The sequence below is a fragment of the Ochotona curzoniae genome, unplaced genomic scaffold (genome assembly GCF_017591425.1).
Source record: "Ochotona curzoniae isolate NIBS_2020 unplaced genomic scaffold, NIBS_Ocur_1.0 contig_1274, whole genome shotgun sequence".
Lineage (NCBI taxonomy): Eukaryota > Metazoa > Chordata > Mammalia > Lagomorpha > Ochotonidae > Ochotona > Ochotona curzoniae.
The window spans coordinates 518,034-537,204 of NW_024465023.1; the positions used below are offsets into that span (position 1 = coordinate 518,034).

The 19,171-nt window shown below is 42.7% G+C and overlaps 1 protein-coding gene across 2 annotated transcripts in view; it reads right to left on the reverse strand.

Moving 5' to 3' along the window:
- VEGFD (vascular endothelial growth factor D) overlaps positions 1-19,171 on the reverse strand; it is a 28,715-nt gene that overhangs the window by 7,652 nt on the left and 1,892 nt on the right. For both annotated transcript variants that reach the window (XM_040997407.1, XM_040997418.1), the window contains 2 exons: positions 5,347-5,557; positions 2,842-3,032 (listed from right to left, as the gene is read on the reverse strand). In XM_040997407.1, coding sequence (XP_040853341.1) covers positions 2,842-3,032; positions 5,347-5,557 — 402 coding nt within the window. The remainder of the gene's footprint in view (positions 1-2,841; positions 3,033-5,346; positions 5,558-19,171) is intronic.

Genomic DNA, 19,171 nt, shown 5'->3' on the forward strand with positions numbered 1-19,171 from the left:
ATTTGAACACACATTGTAAAAATTAAATAAGACTAAAGTGATTAGTTTTCTCTGAAATCTTGATAGATTACATTATTACTCAGACTTTTTCCTTATCCCTTACCATATCACTCCTATTGAAGAAAGGCACTTTCCTGTCGACTTTGGACTTGGCCATACCATTGGCTTTGGTCAGTGGGATGTTAGCAGATATGACATGTTGTGGTCTAAGGAGTTGATTAGTGCTCCTTGGAATGGGCAGGAACAGGAACTGGACTTGTGGTTAAAAACACCTAGACTAATTGGACTCATCTGTATCCAATATCCTGGCTAAATTAGGACGTTGGGCGGGGTGGGGGGAGAGTATATAAGGAGAGGTGAAGGAGCAATAGAGACTTCGCAGAGACTTCTACCATCACTGTTCTCCCGTCGGTGCTTCATCCCCAGACCCTCTCTCTGTCCACGTTACTGGCTCTGCTGGCCAGAGCAATGACACAGATACACACTTGAACACTGAGTATTCTGTGGGACTTGTTTTCTCTTGCTTATGCTGTTGTCAGGAGAAGAGCATGACTTGGCAGGCTCACTGAGAAACACAGGAAGATGAAGACTCACATTGCAACTTGGAGTCAAGCCCAGCTGCGCTCATCCTGAACTGAGCTTCAGGTACAAGAGTGAAAGCAATATGTTATTGTGTGAAGCCATGGAGTTTTCCAGTGCTTGTTAACTAACATTGTGTATGAATATCAGACTGATACAAAGTCATCATGCAGTTTTTATTCAACATATTCAACTCTGAAGTGGAAGCCATCCCTTAAGATTGTGCTTATGCTAACCCCTCCAAGTGGGATGGGAGTGAGTCTAAGAGTGGGACTTCTAAGAGTGTTTTTAGGGCTTTTGTCTTGCGCAAACTTTATGTCCTTGTGCAATTCTTCAGTTACACTCTAGAGAATAACATGATAAAGTATCAAATCCTCTTACATTATGCAAGCTTTGCTTCTATGAACAGTTGATACTTAGCCATACTTATGTCACTATTTTTGTGTCAGTACAGGCCAGAATTTTTACAACTTCCAAGATTATCTAAAAGGAATTAACAAAAGAGAATTCTTCAGTTTTAAGAACAGTTTAGAGGTTAAGAAGTATAAAATGGAGGGTGAGTTAACCAACTGGCACAAACAATTGCTATTAGAATAGTTACCTAGGGGCCAGCATGATGGCTCAACTGGCTGATCCTCCATCTGCAAGTGCTGGCAACCCATATGGGCACCAATTCATATCCTGGCTAGTCCACTTCCACCCAGCTCCTTGTTTGTGGCCTGGGAAAGCAGTGGAGGATGGCTCAAGTCCTTGGGACCCTGCACCTGTGTGGGAGACCCAGAAGAATCTCCTACTTCCTGGCTTCGGATTATCTCATCTCTGGCCATTGCAGCTATTTAGGGACTGAACCAGCGGTTGGAAGATCTTTCTCTGTTCTTTCCTCTATCTAAGTCTAAAAAGAGGTACTTGCCTAACATGGATGTGTTCGGTGCATACATAATTCTATTGTACTATCTCTTCTCACAATCACAAGGAAAATAACTATAAGAGGAAGATGTGATAGTTAAATGGATATGTCAATACTTGAGGATTTTTCAGCATAGAACCAAAAGAAATGTTGCTTGATCCACAGTTTTATTTGCAACTTTCCTAATTTTATTACTACTGCTCCAATATGCAACATTTATTATGTTGTACAGCAATGTGGATGCCATGGAAAGGAAATGTTGACTACTGGAAAAGGAGAAGTTTGTAAAAATGAGAAGGGAAACTATTTCTATTTATTTATTATTTATTTATTTAATTAATTTATGTGGGAGGCCCTGGAGGTGGGGCTCTCATCCATTGTTTCTCTCCCCAAATGTCTGCAACAGCCAGTGCTGATGAGGCAGCAGCTGGGAGCTGGGATCTCCGCTCAGTTGTCCCACATGTGTGGCAGAGAAGCAGCTATGGAGCTCTCAGCTGCTGCGTCCTAGGAAGCTGGACTGGAAAGCCAAGACTTGGACCTGGGCACTTCAGTATTGGATGTGGGCATCCAAAATGGCATCTTAGCCACTAAGCCAAACTTCTGCCCCTCAGAACTATTTTCAATGATTTTTTGGGGAAGGGGACTGAATGTTGTCCCTTTGCCCCTTCAGAGATACCATCCTCCCTCCCCTTTCCCTCCAAGTTGCATGGCCCAGGCCACTGGTCTCCATTGACTGCAGCTGTCATTCCTCTCGCCTTTCTTGGCCCTGCTGCCAAGCCATACCAACTAACAGTCGGCAGTGGCCATCCTAGAGGCTCTCTTCCAGTTTCTTCCTAAATTTCTGCAACTGCCCCCTTCTCTGGCATCTTCAGCCCATGGATGGGCACAGCTGCTCCTTTCTGCTAGCCTCAGCTGCATCACCATCCCATACCCCTTCTCCCACCATCCTTCATTTCAACCTCCTCAGTCAGAACCTCACAGAGGTACAAGACCACACACTTATTGCCATTCCTTTTAACATCCCATTCTAGTAATTTCTATATGGTTTCCTGATTCTCAACATGGTAGGCACAAGCTAGTCACTGACTTCAGCCTATGGAGTTCCATAGCTTGGCTTGGAGTCCCAGCTCTGCCATTCGCCAGCTGGGAAACTTTGGATAGGCCAGTTGCCTCTCTGAACCTCACCATCTTTTTTTGCAAAGGAAGATATCATAGCTCATTTGCTAGTTATTTCAGGGATCAAACTGAGATTTTGTCTTAAAGCATTTGGCACAGTGCTGGGCATGAGAGCAGGCAGGAGCTGCCAGCACTGCCATGAGCTGCGAGTTGGGGAGGACATGCTCGCTGCGACCTACCTGTTTAGACACATACAACATGCTTGTGTTCACGCAGGTGAGGCTCTCTTCGTTGCAGCAGCCACCGCAGCGGAACACGTTCACACAGGGCGGCTTGAAGAAGGTGTTGGTGCTCTTTCCCAGCTCGTTGGCCACTTGCACACACGTCTCTCGGGGAATGCATTGGGTTCTTTGCCACTCCTCATCTATGACTGCAGACAGGAAGCTCATTGTGGCCCACGAACCAAGTGCTCCTGACCTGCCACCGGGAGCCAGACTCATGCGGAGCGGTCATTTTCAAATTATTACGATTTGACTGGATGGGTATGCTTGCCAGCCCTTACCCCCAAGAGAGCTTGTAAAGCAGAAACGAAACCTCCTTCTTCTGTCTGCACCACACCTTTGTGGCCTCAGTGCATTTTATTTCCCGCTGGGAACAAACAGCATGTCCCATGCCTCACTAAGAAGAATTGAGAAGCTGGCTAATGAGGAAGTCAATGGAGGCTATAAAGAACCACCCAAACAGACAACTTAAGTGGATCTGGTGTTGCCTTAAATCAGAGTTGTCTCATTTGCAGTGCCTAGTATTGGCGTTTATACAAAATCATGAAATCAGTCATTCATTTCAGTGAATGGAGCAATCCTTTGGTCCAAGCTTTTTTTTTTTTTTTTTTTTTTTTTTTTTTTTTTTTAAGATTTTGGTTCCAGCCATTTTAAGGGAAACAAAAAACACAGAGATAAGCCTCTAGGAGTAAAAATTTCTGTACTTTATCCTAAAAGTGGTTCTTGCTTTTCTCTCCTCATTTGTTCCCTTAAGTACGATTTTGACACTTTGATGCTTAATGCTATACAGCCTTCCTAGGGCTACCTTGTGGGGGAAAGATTCAACTTCATGATAAAAGGACCGCTCGCTTCTAGATTGCCATGAAGCTGCTGACCTTGGGGCTCCTGGTGAAACTGACCCCCCAATCATCTCCACCTCCTGGTAGTCACGCCCTTCCCCTTCGTGTTTGTGCTGGACCTAGTTGCTGCATTCTTATGAAGCAAAGGGATGGGGTGCCATTGCTAATGTGATTAGGTGAGGAAAAGACTACAATCTCCTTCTTGACTAGCTGCTTTCCCTCCCGACCCTCCTTCCTGGCTTGCAGAATCTACGGCCAGGGACTGAGGAAGGCCTCTGGCCAACAGCCAGCGAGGAAGGAGTAGCAGTACAACAGCTTGTGGGGAATCAGCCCTGCAAACAACTGCAAAGTGAACTTGGAAGCACATCCTGCCCCAGTGTAAGCCTTAAGCCGCCACCTGCAGTGCAGCCCTGGGGCAGCTGTAGCCTCAGACCCAACTAGGTCAGGCTTGCACCGCTGACCCATAGAGACTCAGACGCAGAGTGCCAAAGAACAGCCGAGTCTGAGGGGAGTGCATTCTGCAGCACTAGACAAACTCCTCTCCATGTGTACGCCATCCTGAAGCCTTTGCGTTAGTCTAGGGCCAGAGCATCCTGTGCCCCTGTATCTGTAAATAGACTTCCTCCAGAATGACCAGAGAGGGCCTCCGTTCCAAGGACACAGGATATCACTCGGGGAGATTTGGCCTGGGGGAAGTCTGTTTATAGACAGCTTTATTGCACGAGCCGTTCATTCCTTTCATTATGAGACAGTAATTTTCTTACATAGAACCCGTGCACCTTGCTAGCAACCTTTTTCCCTTTCTTTTAGATGCACATTTTCTAGCCAGATGTCACTATTCTGTTTAAGAATTTTCTCCCGGGACCCAGTGAGATGGCCTACTGGTTAAATCCTTGTCTTCCATGTGCTGGGAGTCCACATGGGCACTAGTTCTAATCCCAGCAGCCCCGCTTCCCATCCAGTTCCCTGCTTGTGGCCTGGGAGAGCAGTTGAGGACGGCCCAAAGCCTTGGGACCTGCACCCACGTGGGAGACCTGGAGGAGGTTCATGGTCCTGGTGTTATATCGGCTCAGCTCTGGCTATTGTGACCACTTGGGGAGTGAGCGAGTGGATCTTTCTCTCTGGCTCTCCTATCTGTGAATCTGACTTTCCAATAAAAATAAATCTTAAAAAAAATTTTCTCCCTCCATTTCGTTCCTAGTAATACCAGCGCTTTAGTACTATGACTCAGCTTCAGCTTCTACTCCTTTTACTAAGAGTCACAGAATTGTGAAGTAAACAAGTCATACCCAACTCAGATCTATGCCAGAATACTCTGTTGAATACCTAAGTTATTTATTTTTAAGTGAATTCAGTACTATGAAGAGTGGTTTTCCCCAATCCCATTGCTGAATTGAATTTACGTCAATGTTTTGTAGTGTTTGGGGTCAAGTTTTTTTTTTTTTTTTTTTTAATCTCAAGATCATACTGAATACATCTCTCTACCAAGCACCCCTCCACACTCCGCCATTTTTTCTCCCTCTGATGTGAGCATGAGCCTGCCCTACTCAAACTTTTGGAAGAAGTTAGTACATTTCTCATGCACTGATAGACAAAGAACTTGCTTCCACATTGCCACACCTACCTTTCAGTGCTTCAATGTCATAGAAAGTTGCCGCAAACCGGGTGGAGCGATGAGAGGCTGAGCGGGAGTCCCCAGCACTGACACTTTTGAGCTTAAGCCGGCATTGCCACAGCTTCCAGTCCTCAGAGTGTGTGATGCGCAGCAGTTCCTCCAAGCTCGAAACAGCCCTAATTTGCTGTTCAGACCATTCTAACATTGACTGGGATGATTGCTTTAAAAAAAAAAAAAAAAACCAGTTCAACAACAAGTTATTGAATGTGTCCTGATAATTGCGTTGCTAGGACTTAAAAGTCTACACAGATTTTTTCCAATATATACCAGCTACGTAGGAAAAAGACATCTAATATTGTTTTATTCATATTTAGCTCACTTCTGATTGACTCGAAGGATTCATTCCTCTTGGGTTCAGAACACAAGAAATGTTGCAGGCACCAAATGAATGGTGGACTGCAAAGTGATATGTCTAATCATGACTCCCCAAAGCTGCAAAACACAGCCTAACACGGGAAAAGGATGCCTGCACATGCAGTGCTGTTATGGACCTTGACATGAAACCATCCAGGATAATGTGTGTAGACTAAATCGATGACAAGTGTTCTCACAAGGGGTGGGAGAGGAGAAGACACAGATCTGGAGGAGACAGCCATGTGAAGCCACGGGGGAGGGCTGTGATGGCAAAGAGCCGCCAGAAGCCAGAAGAGCAGTGGAAAGAAGGAGCAGACACAGCCCAGCTGAAACCTTCTTTCAGATTGTTCCCCATATTTTGAAGCCCCCAATTTTGTGGTGATTTGTTAAGTAGCTGCAGGAAATGAAGATGGTTATCACACCTGCTTTGGAGCCAGTGACCACTGCTTCATCTCCATTATTTATTTGAGAAACAGACTCACAAAGGCTTGGTGACCTTCTCCTACAGTCACACCACAGTGACACCTCTAATGCTCTGGAGTCCTTTTAAATTTTCTTTTAAAACTACTTATTGTTTCCAAAACATGACCTTTTCCTGATAAAATACACTACTGGCATTTATGCTGAAATTGATTCTCCATACAGTTGTGTAGAGTGTCTTGGTTGATATAATTGACTACATTGGCTGGGGGAAAGAGAAAAAGCTCAGTCAATGAGGCTTTCAGTATGTGACTTCTTGTTCATGTGAACAATGACAATTAAGTGAATTACAACATCTTCAAAATCAATCATACAGGGGCACATTTGTGGCCCAGTGGTTAAGTTCCCATTGAAATGCCTGCATCCCATACTGGAGTGCCTGAGTCAGAGTACAGGAAATCCTTCCAAGGTCCATAAGTTGACATAGTCTACCTTAGAGTCTCCATTTGCCCAGGTATTTGGAAATACCTGGCTGTCAATACTTGGCTGTCAATACTTGGCTGGGGTAGTTGTCCAAATTTTTCTGCCCTCCTTCCTCTGCTATGGTGCTGGATGTCCTCTGCAGGCCCCAAAGGACTGCCATATCCTCCATGGGCATCTGGGCATGCCGTCCACTGTTTTGTCTTAGCCACTGAGGAGGCCTAGTTCTGACACATGCACTCCACGGTCAGACCACAGATCCTGCAACTCTTCCCACGGTTGAAGTTCTGATTCCAGTGGTTCAGTTGTGGGGGATCCCCAAAGAAACCTGGTTTGAAGTGATCCCAGACCTGACTCTTGTGTGTGTTAGCCAGTATGGGTTCTGGCTCTGTCACCCACATCAGCCTACGCACACACTGGTAGCTGCAACTGCTAGGTCAGTTCTGCCTCCAACCCCATCTCTTATACTAACCAATGGATGCTGAGGCCCAGCCTGACCCAGTCCACTACACACTCAGCCCTCTTGTGCACCAGTGGGAGCTGCAGCCTAGTCGGAGTGATCTCCAATACTCCCCACCAGGCCCACCCCCAGCCCTGGTTCCTGTACTTACCAGTATGTGCAGCAGACTGGCCCAGCTATGATTGCTTTCAAGCTACAATGGCAGTTGACAAGTTGTAACAGAGATCCTCACAATGATTTCAATCTTTTTCCAGGTTTCTTTAGTAGTCTCATCCATTATTTTCTCCATGATCCCATGTATAATATTGTCTCTGTTCTCTTTTTCAGGTACTTACTAGACATAAGCTGGAACCTTCTATAGGTCAATTAATCGGTTGATTTTCTCAATCACCAATTCTCTGTAGCCCAAGTTTATTTTTTTTTAACTTAAGTAACAATAATTACAATTCCAAGTGATTCTACCTCATTCCTCTTTATGTATATTTTTGCTTTGTTCCTGTATATCTTTCTTAATTTATCATCCTTATTTTGTTAATACTATTGCTTTGTGTCTTTGAGGACCCTAAAAACGCTTACTTTTACAGTATTTTTTCCAAATCATTTTTTATTTTAACTTCATAGGTGATTTCTATGTTATTTTTTTACTACTTTTTATTAGTAATAATTATTTGTGTGCTTTGAAATTTTATAGAATAGCTTCATCTTCATTGGGAGACTTTTTTTTATAACTTCTTTCCTTATCATTTAGAAATCTTATAGTTGTACCCCACCCTACGCCATGTCCATAGACCCTGAATCCACAGTGTTACTTAATCGTCCTGATTCAGGGATTAGTTTAACTTAAATCCTGGTGGCAAGGCACTATGTGTTTCCTCATATAGCTCTAGTGAAGCAGCTTCATGGAAGATACGGCTCTAGTTAGCAATGAGCAGTCACCCCTCCTCCCTCTTTCATGTGTCTGATGCAACACATTCATCAAGGCCACTTCCTACTGCAGCCAAGTTCTGAATGGCCTCTGCCCTCCAGCCTGCAACACACCAGTCTTACAGTTTTGGCAGTTTTGTGGATTCAATGCCATTTTTGCACACAGTTACCATGGTTACTACAAACAGCTCACACTAGAATGAAAAACTATCCAATCAACTAAGTTAACATTGGCATGGGCACAAAAGACTAGCCAACCACGAGGCTAACACTGGCACACTGTAACAAAAGGGGAACTGTCAGGAACTGTTGTCTTCTCAAGGTCGGGCACTCTTCCCTCCTGGAGTTATTCTTGGAGTCTTCTTGGATGCATGGGAACTCCCAGGCTCTGAACCGGTCAACCAGCTGGCTGGCAAAGGTGGGGATAAACGCACCAGGGAGATGTGTTTTGGCCTAGGATGTCAAGAGAAACTGCAGCTGCATGCTAATGAGGACCAGAGGAAGGTCCAGCATCTGCAACCCAACTGCCAGGCATGCTAGGAGAAACAGTAAGACTGTTGGTGACGTTCCTGTGTCTCTGTCATCTCTCTGGCTCTCATGGAGGCTTGTGTCAAACAGAGTGTCACTTTCAGAGGCTCTGCCAGGCAAAGATCCCATCCTGGAATAGATCTTTTTGAGATATACACTCTAACCCTTGCAAGAGACTCCCCTAAAACTTGAGGTCGTGGCAAGGATCAAATTATGGACATGTCGGGCCCGGCGCAGTGGCGCAAGTGGTTAAAGGTCCTCGCCTTGCACGCCCAGGATCCCATATGGGCCCCGGTTCTAATCCCGGCAGCCCTGCTTCCCTTCCAGCTCCCTGCCTGTGGCCTGGGGAAGCAGTCGAGGACAGCCCAAACCCTTGGGAACCTGCACCCGCGTGGGAGACCCAGAAGAGGCTCCTGGCTTCGGATCGGCATAGTATCGACCCGTTGCGCTCACTTGGGGAGTGAATCATCGGACGGAAGATCTTCCTCTCTGTCTCTCCTCTCTGTATATCCGCCTTTCCAATAAAAAAAATAATAAAAATAAATCTTTATAAAAAAAATTATGGACATGTCAGAATATTTTAGGGGGTCCAGCTTGACTGGTTGCCATTTTCTATTGCCTGAGTTGCCACAAATCTACAAGGTTCTCTTGCTTAAAAGTCTCAATTTTGTGTGTGTGTGTGTGTGTGTGTGTGTGTGTGTGTCTGTGTGTGTGTGTGTGTGTGTAATAAAGGCAGTGAGGCTTGAATGTGATTATAAACTGAAGGAAAGCGTCAACATGAAGAAACTGAACGCATTGGGCAGGAGAGAGAACGCATGGACCCAAAGGGGTTGGCCTGACCTGAGTTCCAGAGATGAGTGGGAACAGAATGAATAGATGACAGGGTCACCCTGTCAAACAGAAGAGACACAGGGAATAGCGTGGGTTTGTAAACAGGACAGCTTGGGAAGCTCAGTGAGTTCATCGCTATGCTTTCTCACTTCTCTGCAAAGTTGCAATCCAGGACATTTTTTCGGAGTGAGCTCGGGAAGCAGAGCTCACGTTTGTAGATCTGGCATTACATTTAAGCTGCTTGCCACAGATTCTTCATCTAAGAACTCTGGGGATGTGATAGCATACTTGCTAATGAAGCTGGCAACTCTGAAATGGAAAGATTTTCCAATGAGGCTCACTTGTCAATAATCTCTCTTCCTAGTTACTCATTTCTAGTTCAATGGTGTTAAGTGCTTCATATGCAATATAGTCTTCAGGATAAAATTTTGTGATAATGCGTTCACCTGAAAACAATGAAAGAAGCCAACAGCTTCTTAGAGGCTTTAAAATTGGACTACGTTAAAATGACTTTTACTTATTAAGTAATTTCATCTAATAGAATCTGTAAACCTAGATTGATGATAGTTCTTACAGGTTTCAATTCCATCACAGGAATATCTGTAAGCTAGCCAGCCTTGAGAACTCAGGGGAAAATATGAACTCTCCAGACCGGGTCAAAGTCATTACAAGGCTTCTGTGCCTTGCCCTGCCATGAAGACTTCACTGTTTATCCAACTACTCGCAGTTATTTAAGCATGCTTTGTATTATAGTTTAGAATCCAGTTTGAAGTAACTTAGAAATAGAGGTCATTTCACTATTTCAAGTGGAAGTACTAGCATTTCAACGTAAACCAAAAGCTGACAGTGAATGCACTGGCTGATTTTTGTGTAATTCATTTTTGTTATCTGTTCGGGCAAGACAAAAGAAAAAAAAAGTGCTAATACAGATTCAAATACATCAGCGATTGACCTTGATGGTTTTGGCTACTAACCCTTTGCGCAGTAAGTAGCTCATAATTTGTTCCTGTTTTCTGATGGAAGTGCTAATCAAAATTAAAACAACCAAAAAGCAATCAGCAAGAGGAAGGAAATGAAACAAAGGTTACCAGATCTCTGCTTTTCATTAAGAAGCAACCATGCTTTTTTTTTTTTTTTGCTTTCAGTATTTAAACCAAGACTATTAGTAATGTTATTTCTAAATAATAAATCATTCTCTTATTTGTTGGCCACCATAAGCCAGTTTCTAAAATGTGAGGCTTAGTCTTTGGGCTTGTAATTCGGAATTTGAAGGGCAATCATTTCTCATTTTGTTTATTTCTCAGTAAAAAGAAGATGAAGGATGCTGGAAGGTCAGGCTACTTGTACTTAATCTGAGATGCATTAGAAAATGTTGGTAAGTTGAGCAAAGGAATATTACTGAACACATGCTTCCTTGGTGTGTGTGTGTTCTTTTGTTCATTTCTTCTTGCTTTGGCCTCAGCCCATGTTCCCTCTACTTGGGGTTCCTTTTGCTCTTTGTCTAGCTCAGCCTTTCTCCATTTTGATGTTCTTGTCTCGGGGAAGCTTCTCTACAACTCCTCACCCTGCCAAGGGTGGTTCTTCTGTTATCTAGATGCTGAACATGCCATCTGTCACCTTCTTCGTGCTTACCACTGTGACACTAATGAACTGTTGGTGCCATTACTTCCATTGTGCTTGTTTTCCCCACAGGCTGTGAAAGCCACTTAAGCAGTTATAGTATCTTATTCACACTGCGATAATAAGAGCTGAATATTTATACTAAATGTATGAATAAATTGACTCAAAAAACAAGTTAACTCATGCAAAGCTAAAGAAAATTTTACCCTGAGGTTAATCATGCATGGAAGCCACTTCACTTTGGAAGGGCCTTTGAGGAAATACAGACTCGTCATCAGGATTTGTCCATAGAACCAGGGGAGGGGCACCCAGGAGCTCGGCATGCTCTCTCTGCAACTTTTCAGCAACTCTAAAATTACTTCAAAGAAGAAAGATTATCAGAAAATGATCTCAAGCAATTTAATGAGAATCATTCATTTAAAGCTTTAACACGTGCTGGTTTTAAAAAACCTGGGCTAGTGCCTGAACATCAGACATGTTCACTATTCTTCAGCAGGGACTGGATGGCCAATTTATCATTAACACTAGTCTTACTCTTTAAATTTCTTTGAGCCATATCTTAGGTTTAAGGTATATATGAGTGCCTTGCTGAACTGGAGTTTTGAAAACTTTTCCTAACTCAAGTCACATGATTGCTGGCCTGTCCCCAAGCTGAATGTCCTTTTCTCAAGACTGAAGAACAATGAGACTGTATTCCTACCTACACAGAATGAGATTTACTGCTTTGCAATGAAACTATATTAAATGATAGACAAAGCTGCCTTTCAAATTCCCAAAAAAGCCCAGTTCTCAAAATAAAATAAAAGATAATAGGTACCGCTTTAATATGCTGCCACTCAACAGAGAAGCATAAATTATAATCATCTTAAAAGGCAGTTCTAGAAAGCACAGAGAAGACCATGAACATGGATAGCAAGTGGAAGGAGCTTGGCCTAGGTGGACATGGCTGGGTTCTGATCATGGATAGAAGTTATCCGGATCTAAGTCATCAGCAAAGAATTTCTGAGTGGGGACCCTGGTTACTTTACTCAAAGAGCTGAAAAGAATTTCTTGGCTCATTCCAGGCTTATGCTACTAAGAATCCCTGTTCCAGATATGAAAACGTAGACCAACTTTGCTAAATTCCCACTGGGTTTAAAATTCTCTCACTGTGTTCAAGAGCTTTTAACAACATTGATGTGGGATGGGATTTGACCTACTAAGTGGTTAAGACATCAGTTATGATGCTGTAGCCAACATGGGAATATTTGGGTTCAGTTCCTTTCTCCTGACTCCAGCTTCCTGCTGATGCCAACCCAGGGAGGCAGCAGAGATAGTAGAAGTAGTTGGGTTTCTGCCACCCATGTGAGAGACCTGGATTGAGTTTATAGCTCGTGGCCATTGTGAGCATCTGCAGAAGTGAACCAGCAGATGTAAGCCCCACAGCACTCCCTGCCTACCTATCAAATAAACAAATTTTAACAAGTCATTGGCATTGTTTTCTTTGTCAAATTCTATTGGAACTGTATATTCATGAGATTTGGTTTTAAGGAGGGTGGTTCGTAACATCTTGCATTTGCAATAGGCAGGAAGATTGGTGTGACCTAAAGAGGGAATACATTCCACACAACTCTCCTAGGGTCTCCGTTCTCTTGTTACTCACCCCTTTGAGGTGGGTTTGGGGGTGGATTATGTTACACTACAAATAGCTCAGTGTTCTCATCACCTCTTAGCACCTTCTGTTTCATTGAAAAAAAAATCTTGCATTTAATCTTTAATTTGAAGGTCAAGGCTTAGCAGAAACTACTAATTTTCCCACTTTCAGGTCCAAGGTGCACTGTCATACCTCACTCCCAGCTATCTGCCACACATGTTCTTCCCCCACTACCCATCAAGGAAAATGCATGGGCCATATTAGACTTGTAAGTTGAGTTGAGATTTTGTGACTTTGCCTCTCATAGAGCTCAAGGGGAAATAATTACCCCCTCACCCCCGAGGAAGCTTTGCCTAGCATCATAAACCCCTCTATTGTCTGCACGGCTTATTGGAAAGGTGGGAGCAGGGAGTCACATGGCCCCAAACTGCCTGTACGTGGTGTAAAGCTCTGGCAAATGTGCTGGTAGTTTCTCATAAACATATGCTTACCATATGCTGTACCAGTCCTACTCCTAGAAATTTGTCCTTGATAAATAAAGTCTTACGCTCACACAAAAATATGTATATGAATGTTTATAATAACTTTGTTCACAATAGTTAAAGATCTGCAAACAATCCAGGTGTCATCCAATGGGGAAATGGTTAAGTAATTCCTGGAATATTATTCAGCAATAAAAAGAATGCACCTCGGGTTTATGCAATAAGTTGGATCGATCTTAAAGGCGATATGAGTGAAAGAAAAGCTAATCTCAACAAGTTACACCCCATATGACTCCATTTAGATGGCATTCTCAAAAACCCAAAACAATGGCTGAGAACAGGTCAGTGGGTGCCAGAGGTTGGGAGGAGGTTCTGACTTTAAAAGGGTAACAGAATGAATGTGGGAAATCATAGGTGAATTCTGTGTCCTGACTATGGTTGTGGCTCCAGAAATCCATGTATGTGGCAAACTCTGTGGAATGACACGCCAAAAGGGAAAAACGTCCATTGTATGATCTAATAATTTTAAAAATAAAACAAGCTGGCACTGAATCAAGGCGCTGATGGCTCTGCGATTCTTTAAATGTGTAGATAAGAAATTCAGGATCTCTGATTAGAATTGGAGGAAACAAACTATAAACGCAGGAACAATGTACAGAAGCCAGAGATCTCCTTGTCCTACAATTTGATGAAGATTGCTAATGATTTTCTCTCCCGCCAAGTCACCCTGCATTTGGGGAGGTGCCTATGCCCACCCCTTACTCCTTTACATATGTTAAGTCTCTGCTCTACTCAAATGCCCATGCTTCCACTTGATACAGCTGTACTTAGGAAATATAGGGTCAGATGAGTGTGAGATGGTCATGAGTGACATGCCAGCTCTGGGCTCGCTACAAAAGTAAGCTCTGAAAAGCCCAAGACTATATCCATGACAGGCTTTCTGTTACTTATCTGAAAACCCAATAGTTCATGCATTTGTGGTGATTTGATTATTGTTCCAAGCAATTTCATGCCCTTGGCTGCCTTCTATGGGAGAAGTGTAATTTTTAACTCTATTGGTCTTGGGTTATGTGATGTGTTTGGACCCTTGCAGCATTACAGAACATAATGTAAGCAGAGGTCTGATTGCCTGGTTCCACAGTTCCACCCATTACTGTAAGCATATGTTGCTGCAGCCTTTGCGTCAAGGAGGATGAGAGACCAACGGCTTGAGCCTTGACATTCTGACTCTTAGCTGAGCCACAGAGACATAAGTAATGAGAAACTACTGGTACAGAGCACTACTGTGGCAACAGTCAACCACCATACCCCTATTTCAACCAGGGTAGCAAAAGCTATTTGGTGGGAAGGGTATCAGCTTGCTGTGCCACTGGCAATCAGTCCAGCATGCCCCCTTTCACAGCTCCCCCAAAAGATCTAGTGGTCCCCTACCAACACTCACTCATCTCTTTTTCCTCTACCTTTACCAATGTCCTCTGCAGTGTCTAAATGCCCAGTGATCCAGTTTCATCATGACAACATACGTAGGAACCAAGCACATCACTGTAAATCCTGCTTTTATGTTTCATCCAACTCTACTCTTTTTGTGCAGTCTCTCAGGCTGAATCCAGAGTATCCACTCAATCAGAATTATACTCTTTCATATTTTCTCTGCAACAGTCATTTTTCTCTCTAAAGAAATTATGTGTGCAAAATTTAGATTCCAAGGAAGCAATGCTTATCTCCAACACTTATTTAGTATATGCAGTGAATAACAGAAAGAAACTCATTATAAAAATTTATAATACTACTTAAAATTTCAGGAATTGAAATTATCCTTACTGTAGGCCAAAATGAACTCCTTGGCTGTTGATAACATATGCAGATAACTAAGACATCTTTATTTTATTAAAACATCACTTCTACTCATGTGCCTGGCACACTGTAGACATTCCACAAATGTTTAGTGCAAGGCGTGTACAGCTTTCCTATACTCAGGGAGAAGGAGCCTGCTAAACAGCAGAAATAAACCTGGCTTCCTGCAGCACCCTTTACTCTGATGCCCATTCATGGTGTTCCACATCCCCACTATAGTGACTCAGAACATGGACACTGATTTCTTAAAGTAAGCATAGGTCTCCATACACTAAAGAAGGCAAGATGGAAATCAATGGATTTTCCTCATTCTACTCTGTCTCACTCTGCTCCAGCCAGTTCATTCTTCGGCACTGTTGTAAGGCAGGGTATGGCTTTGACAATCCATAGTCAAAGAGATGTGCAGAGGCATTTCAGTGACCAAAATTGTATAAGACTGTCATTAAATACTATCCACCAAGTATTTCCAGATTTACATCTCCTAAGTGCTCAGCAGGACTGCACATCCTGGCCTTTTGTGACCTAATGTAGCAATGGGCCAAGGAGGCTATGGCTGGAAGTGATGTGTGTTCCTGATAGGGCAGAGCATTAAACTTTTTACATGATTCTCCAGAATTCTCTCTCCTTCTGTCATAGTGATTTGCAATATTCAAGGTTTAGTTGTTCAGCCAGCTTCACCTTGATGTGAAGTTGACCCTGGAGCCAGGATGGTCATATGGTATGAGCAAGAAATAAACCTCTGTTGTCTTTGAGGGGATGCTTATTATTGCAGCACATCCTAGCCTAGCCTGACTAATAATGTATCTAACTATTCACTATGTATTCACAAACCACCTAGTGGAGATAAAACATATGAAGCAAATCTTAGGTTCTCAGAAATGAAGAGGCTTCATGGCACTCAATTTTGTCTAGACTAGCTATGCAGCCACATGCTGCTGTATCCATCTCTTTTTTTCCATCAAGAGTGGAAATATGAGCTAAGGTGCATTCCTTCTAAAACTTCAATTCCTATAGATGAGTACCTTAGAGAATGGCTTGTGACTGGAAGCACACTACAGGACTCTTAGAAACATATGTTCAAATCCTAGCCTATGCTCACAGCAAAACAGTACATGGTGAATATACTGCCTTAGGAAAAAATGCCTCAGAATTAAAAAAAAATCATGAAATCACACTAGCCATCATGAGAGTAGATGTTTGTGACTATTAACACAGTAGTTCACAACTTGACATCTCAAATTCCTATGGCCACTTGCCTGTTATCCTTCTGTAGGTTCCATATCCAAGGGATCGACCAATAGCAAACTGAAAACATCTCCCTACCCCCATCAAATTACATCTATACTGAGCATGTGCAGATTCTTTCTCACAATTATTTTCTAAACACTACAGTATAACAAACATTTCCATGATATGCACATGACATTAGACATAGTAAGTAATTGAGGGGATTTAAAGTATGGGATGATATACACAAGTTATATGAAAATATAATGCTATTTTGTGCAAGGGACTTGAACATGCATGGATTTGGATATCAGCAATTAGTCTTATTAAAACAGTAAACTGGACTGTTTCAGTAACCACTCTGTTACAGATTTTGTCCTAGGTTACAGGAATACTGCAGTAAGCAAAACAACTAAAAGTTCCTCTTCTCAATAAGCTTTTATCTTAGTGGATAACAACAAGCAATAAGCAGACACATGAGCAAATAAGAAAAGTCTAGTACAGGTGCATACCATAAAGAAGATAAGTAGTGTAATGAGATATCACTTGGCTCACATTATGACCTGTAGACCCAACACAGGCTGTAGCCTGTTGTGGTATAACCTCTGACTTAAGAATGATTATTTACATTTTTAAATGGTTGAAACAAAAGATGTCATGATGTGTGGTATAAAATTCAAATTTCCATGCCCATTATATTCTATAGGAGCATAGCCACACTTGACATGATATGCCCTGGCTACCTCTTTGACCTCCATGACTGTACTTCTGGCCTCTAGCCACACTGCTCCCTCAGCTAACCCCCAGCCAACTCCCTGTAGCCACCACAGCCACTGCACTGACAGTGGTCTCTGTCTCTCACTTCCTTCAGGACTTTGCACTTACATGGCCAAATCAGAGGTCTAACCTACCCACCTGGCAGCATCCCCTCCCCAAACAGATTTTTAAGTGGTCTATCTCCACCTGTCATATGTGGAACATAAGTCTCAAGGGAGTTGAAACACTATCTTATTTCCTAATACATTTTGAGCCCCTAGAGCAATGCCTAGGACATTCTAGGTGTTCCATCAAGACTCATTGAAAAAAAAAAAGAATGAATGGTCAAATATTGGAAAATTCTAAGGAGGATAAAGTAGATTGTTTACATACTAGGACAACACAACCAGCCCAGGCTTCCATGGCACAATGGGAGCTAAGCTGTCTTTGCCTTATAATCCCCAGTGTTTTGGTAAGGCCTGTAAGAACTAGAGGCAAGGGAGAGAGAAAAGTGAACTTACTGCCATAAAGTCATCAAAAAGAGATATTTAATCTCACTTCTGTCTCATCTCATCTCAATCACATTTCTAATTGTATATACTTCCCATCCACTCTGCTCATCGCACATGGAAGGAAAATGTGCTCACACCAAACATGCCTGAAAATGTGCTCAGAAACGATTTTGCTGTCATTTGTGTCCCTTTTTTCTCTAGTATTCGCTATGCAATGTTGTAATAATAAACGTGAGAGCACCAGATTTTACTCCATCCAGTTCTGCATGAATCACCTGTGTGTACAAATATATTCCTTTTCTAGAAATGGTCTCTGCCAGGAGTCATCTACAGACATGAATTGAATTTCAAATTGAAAGCTAAGTCACACAAGGACTACCATATTCATGATGTGAGACACAGGGAGTTCCATTGTACCCTGGAGGCCACTCATGTACTACAATGATATGAAAGCACCAGCCACCAGCTAGACTCACAAGTGACTGGCTATGTTAAAACAGATTGGTGTAATAAAGCAAGTAATTCAACACATTTAACTTCAAGGTCAACATGAAGAAGAACTTAATAAAAAACATTTCCAATAACTTTTGTGCCGAGCACTGTGCCCAGTGGAAGCGGAGGAAGGACAGTGAGGGGACAGAATAGGAACCACCCACCAGTTTTTTTTAAGGGTGGGGTGGGGGAGAGGGAAAAAAAAGCACACTATAATATACCACATTATTTGTCACCAGCTACTCACATTGAGACCGAAATATCTGCCTAAGCAGAGGCAATTGTCGCCTTACTAGCAGAAATAATTTAGCTGAGGGTTGGACGGATACATTCCCAGTATACACAGCTTCATTTTCAAAAGGAAAGTCTGATAGAAAAGAACTTGGCAAACCTAGTATTAGGCCACATAGAATCATGCTTTCTGTTGCCTGAAAACACCAACTGCTTTCCTCATTGCCCAACTAAACAACTTTCTATGAAAACAATAAATTTAAAACTTCACTGTACCTAGAACACCTAACAAACATTTGGTATTTCTGCACTTTTAAATATTTGACCCCTTAAAGAATATTACTTTTTTAAAAAAGATTTATTTTTATTCGAGACGCAGATTTTATGAAGAGACAGAGAGAAAGAATTTCTGGCTGCTGGCTCACTCCCCAAGTGGCTGCAAGGGCCAGTGCTGAGTGCATCCAAAGCCAGGAGCCTGGTCTTCCTGGTCTCCCATACAAGCCATCCCCCACTGCTTTCCCAGGTCACAAGCAGAGAGATGGATGGGAAATGGAGCAGCTAGGATACGGACCAGTACCCACATGGGATGCTGGCACAAGCAAGGTGAGTATTTATCCACGAGGCTATTGTGCCAGGCCCAAATATTACATATTTCTGAGTTTCATCTCTTACACCATGAAGTAAACTGACACCTTAAAGTTGACTGGAAATACTTTAATACTCAATGGACCCAAAGCAGCCAGAGGATTTCTGTGTCGTGGATTTAATCAGAGCGTACAGTTTGAAAAGTCTTAACTGCTTGAAGCTGATCAGACTTCTTTCCCCCTGCCGCCTGTGCCCAAAATGGGATTTCCTTTCACCTACAATGTAGCAATGAGATCCAAACAGTACACTAGTGGCAGTGAAGAGCAGTTCAAGTACAGTTAGAATTCAGAAAGTCATTAATATGTAGACTCCTTGACAGACAAGA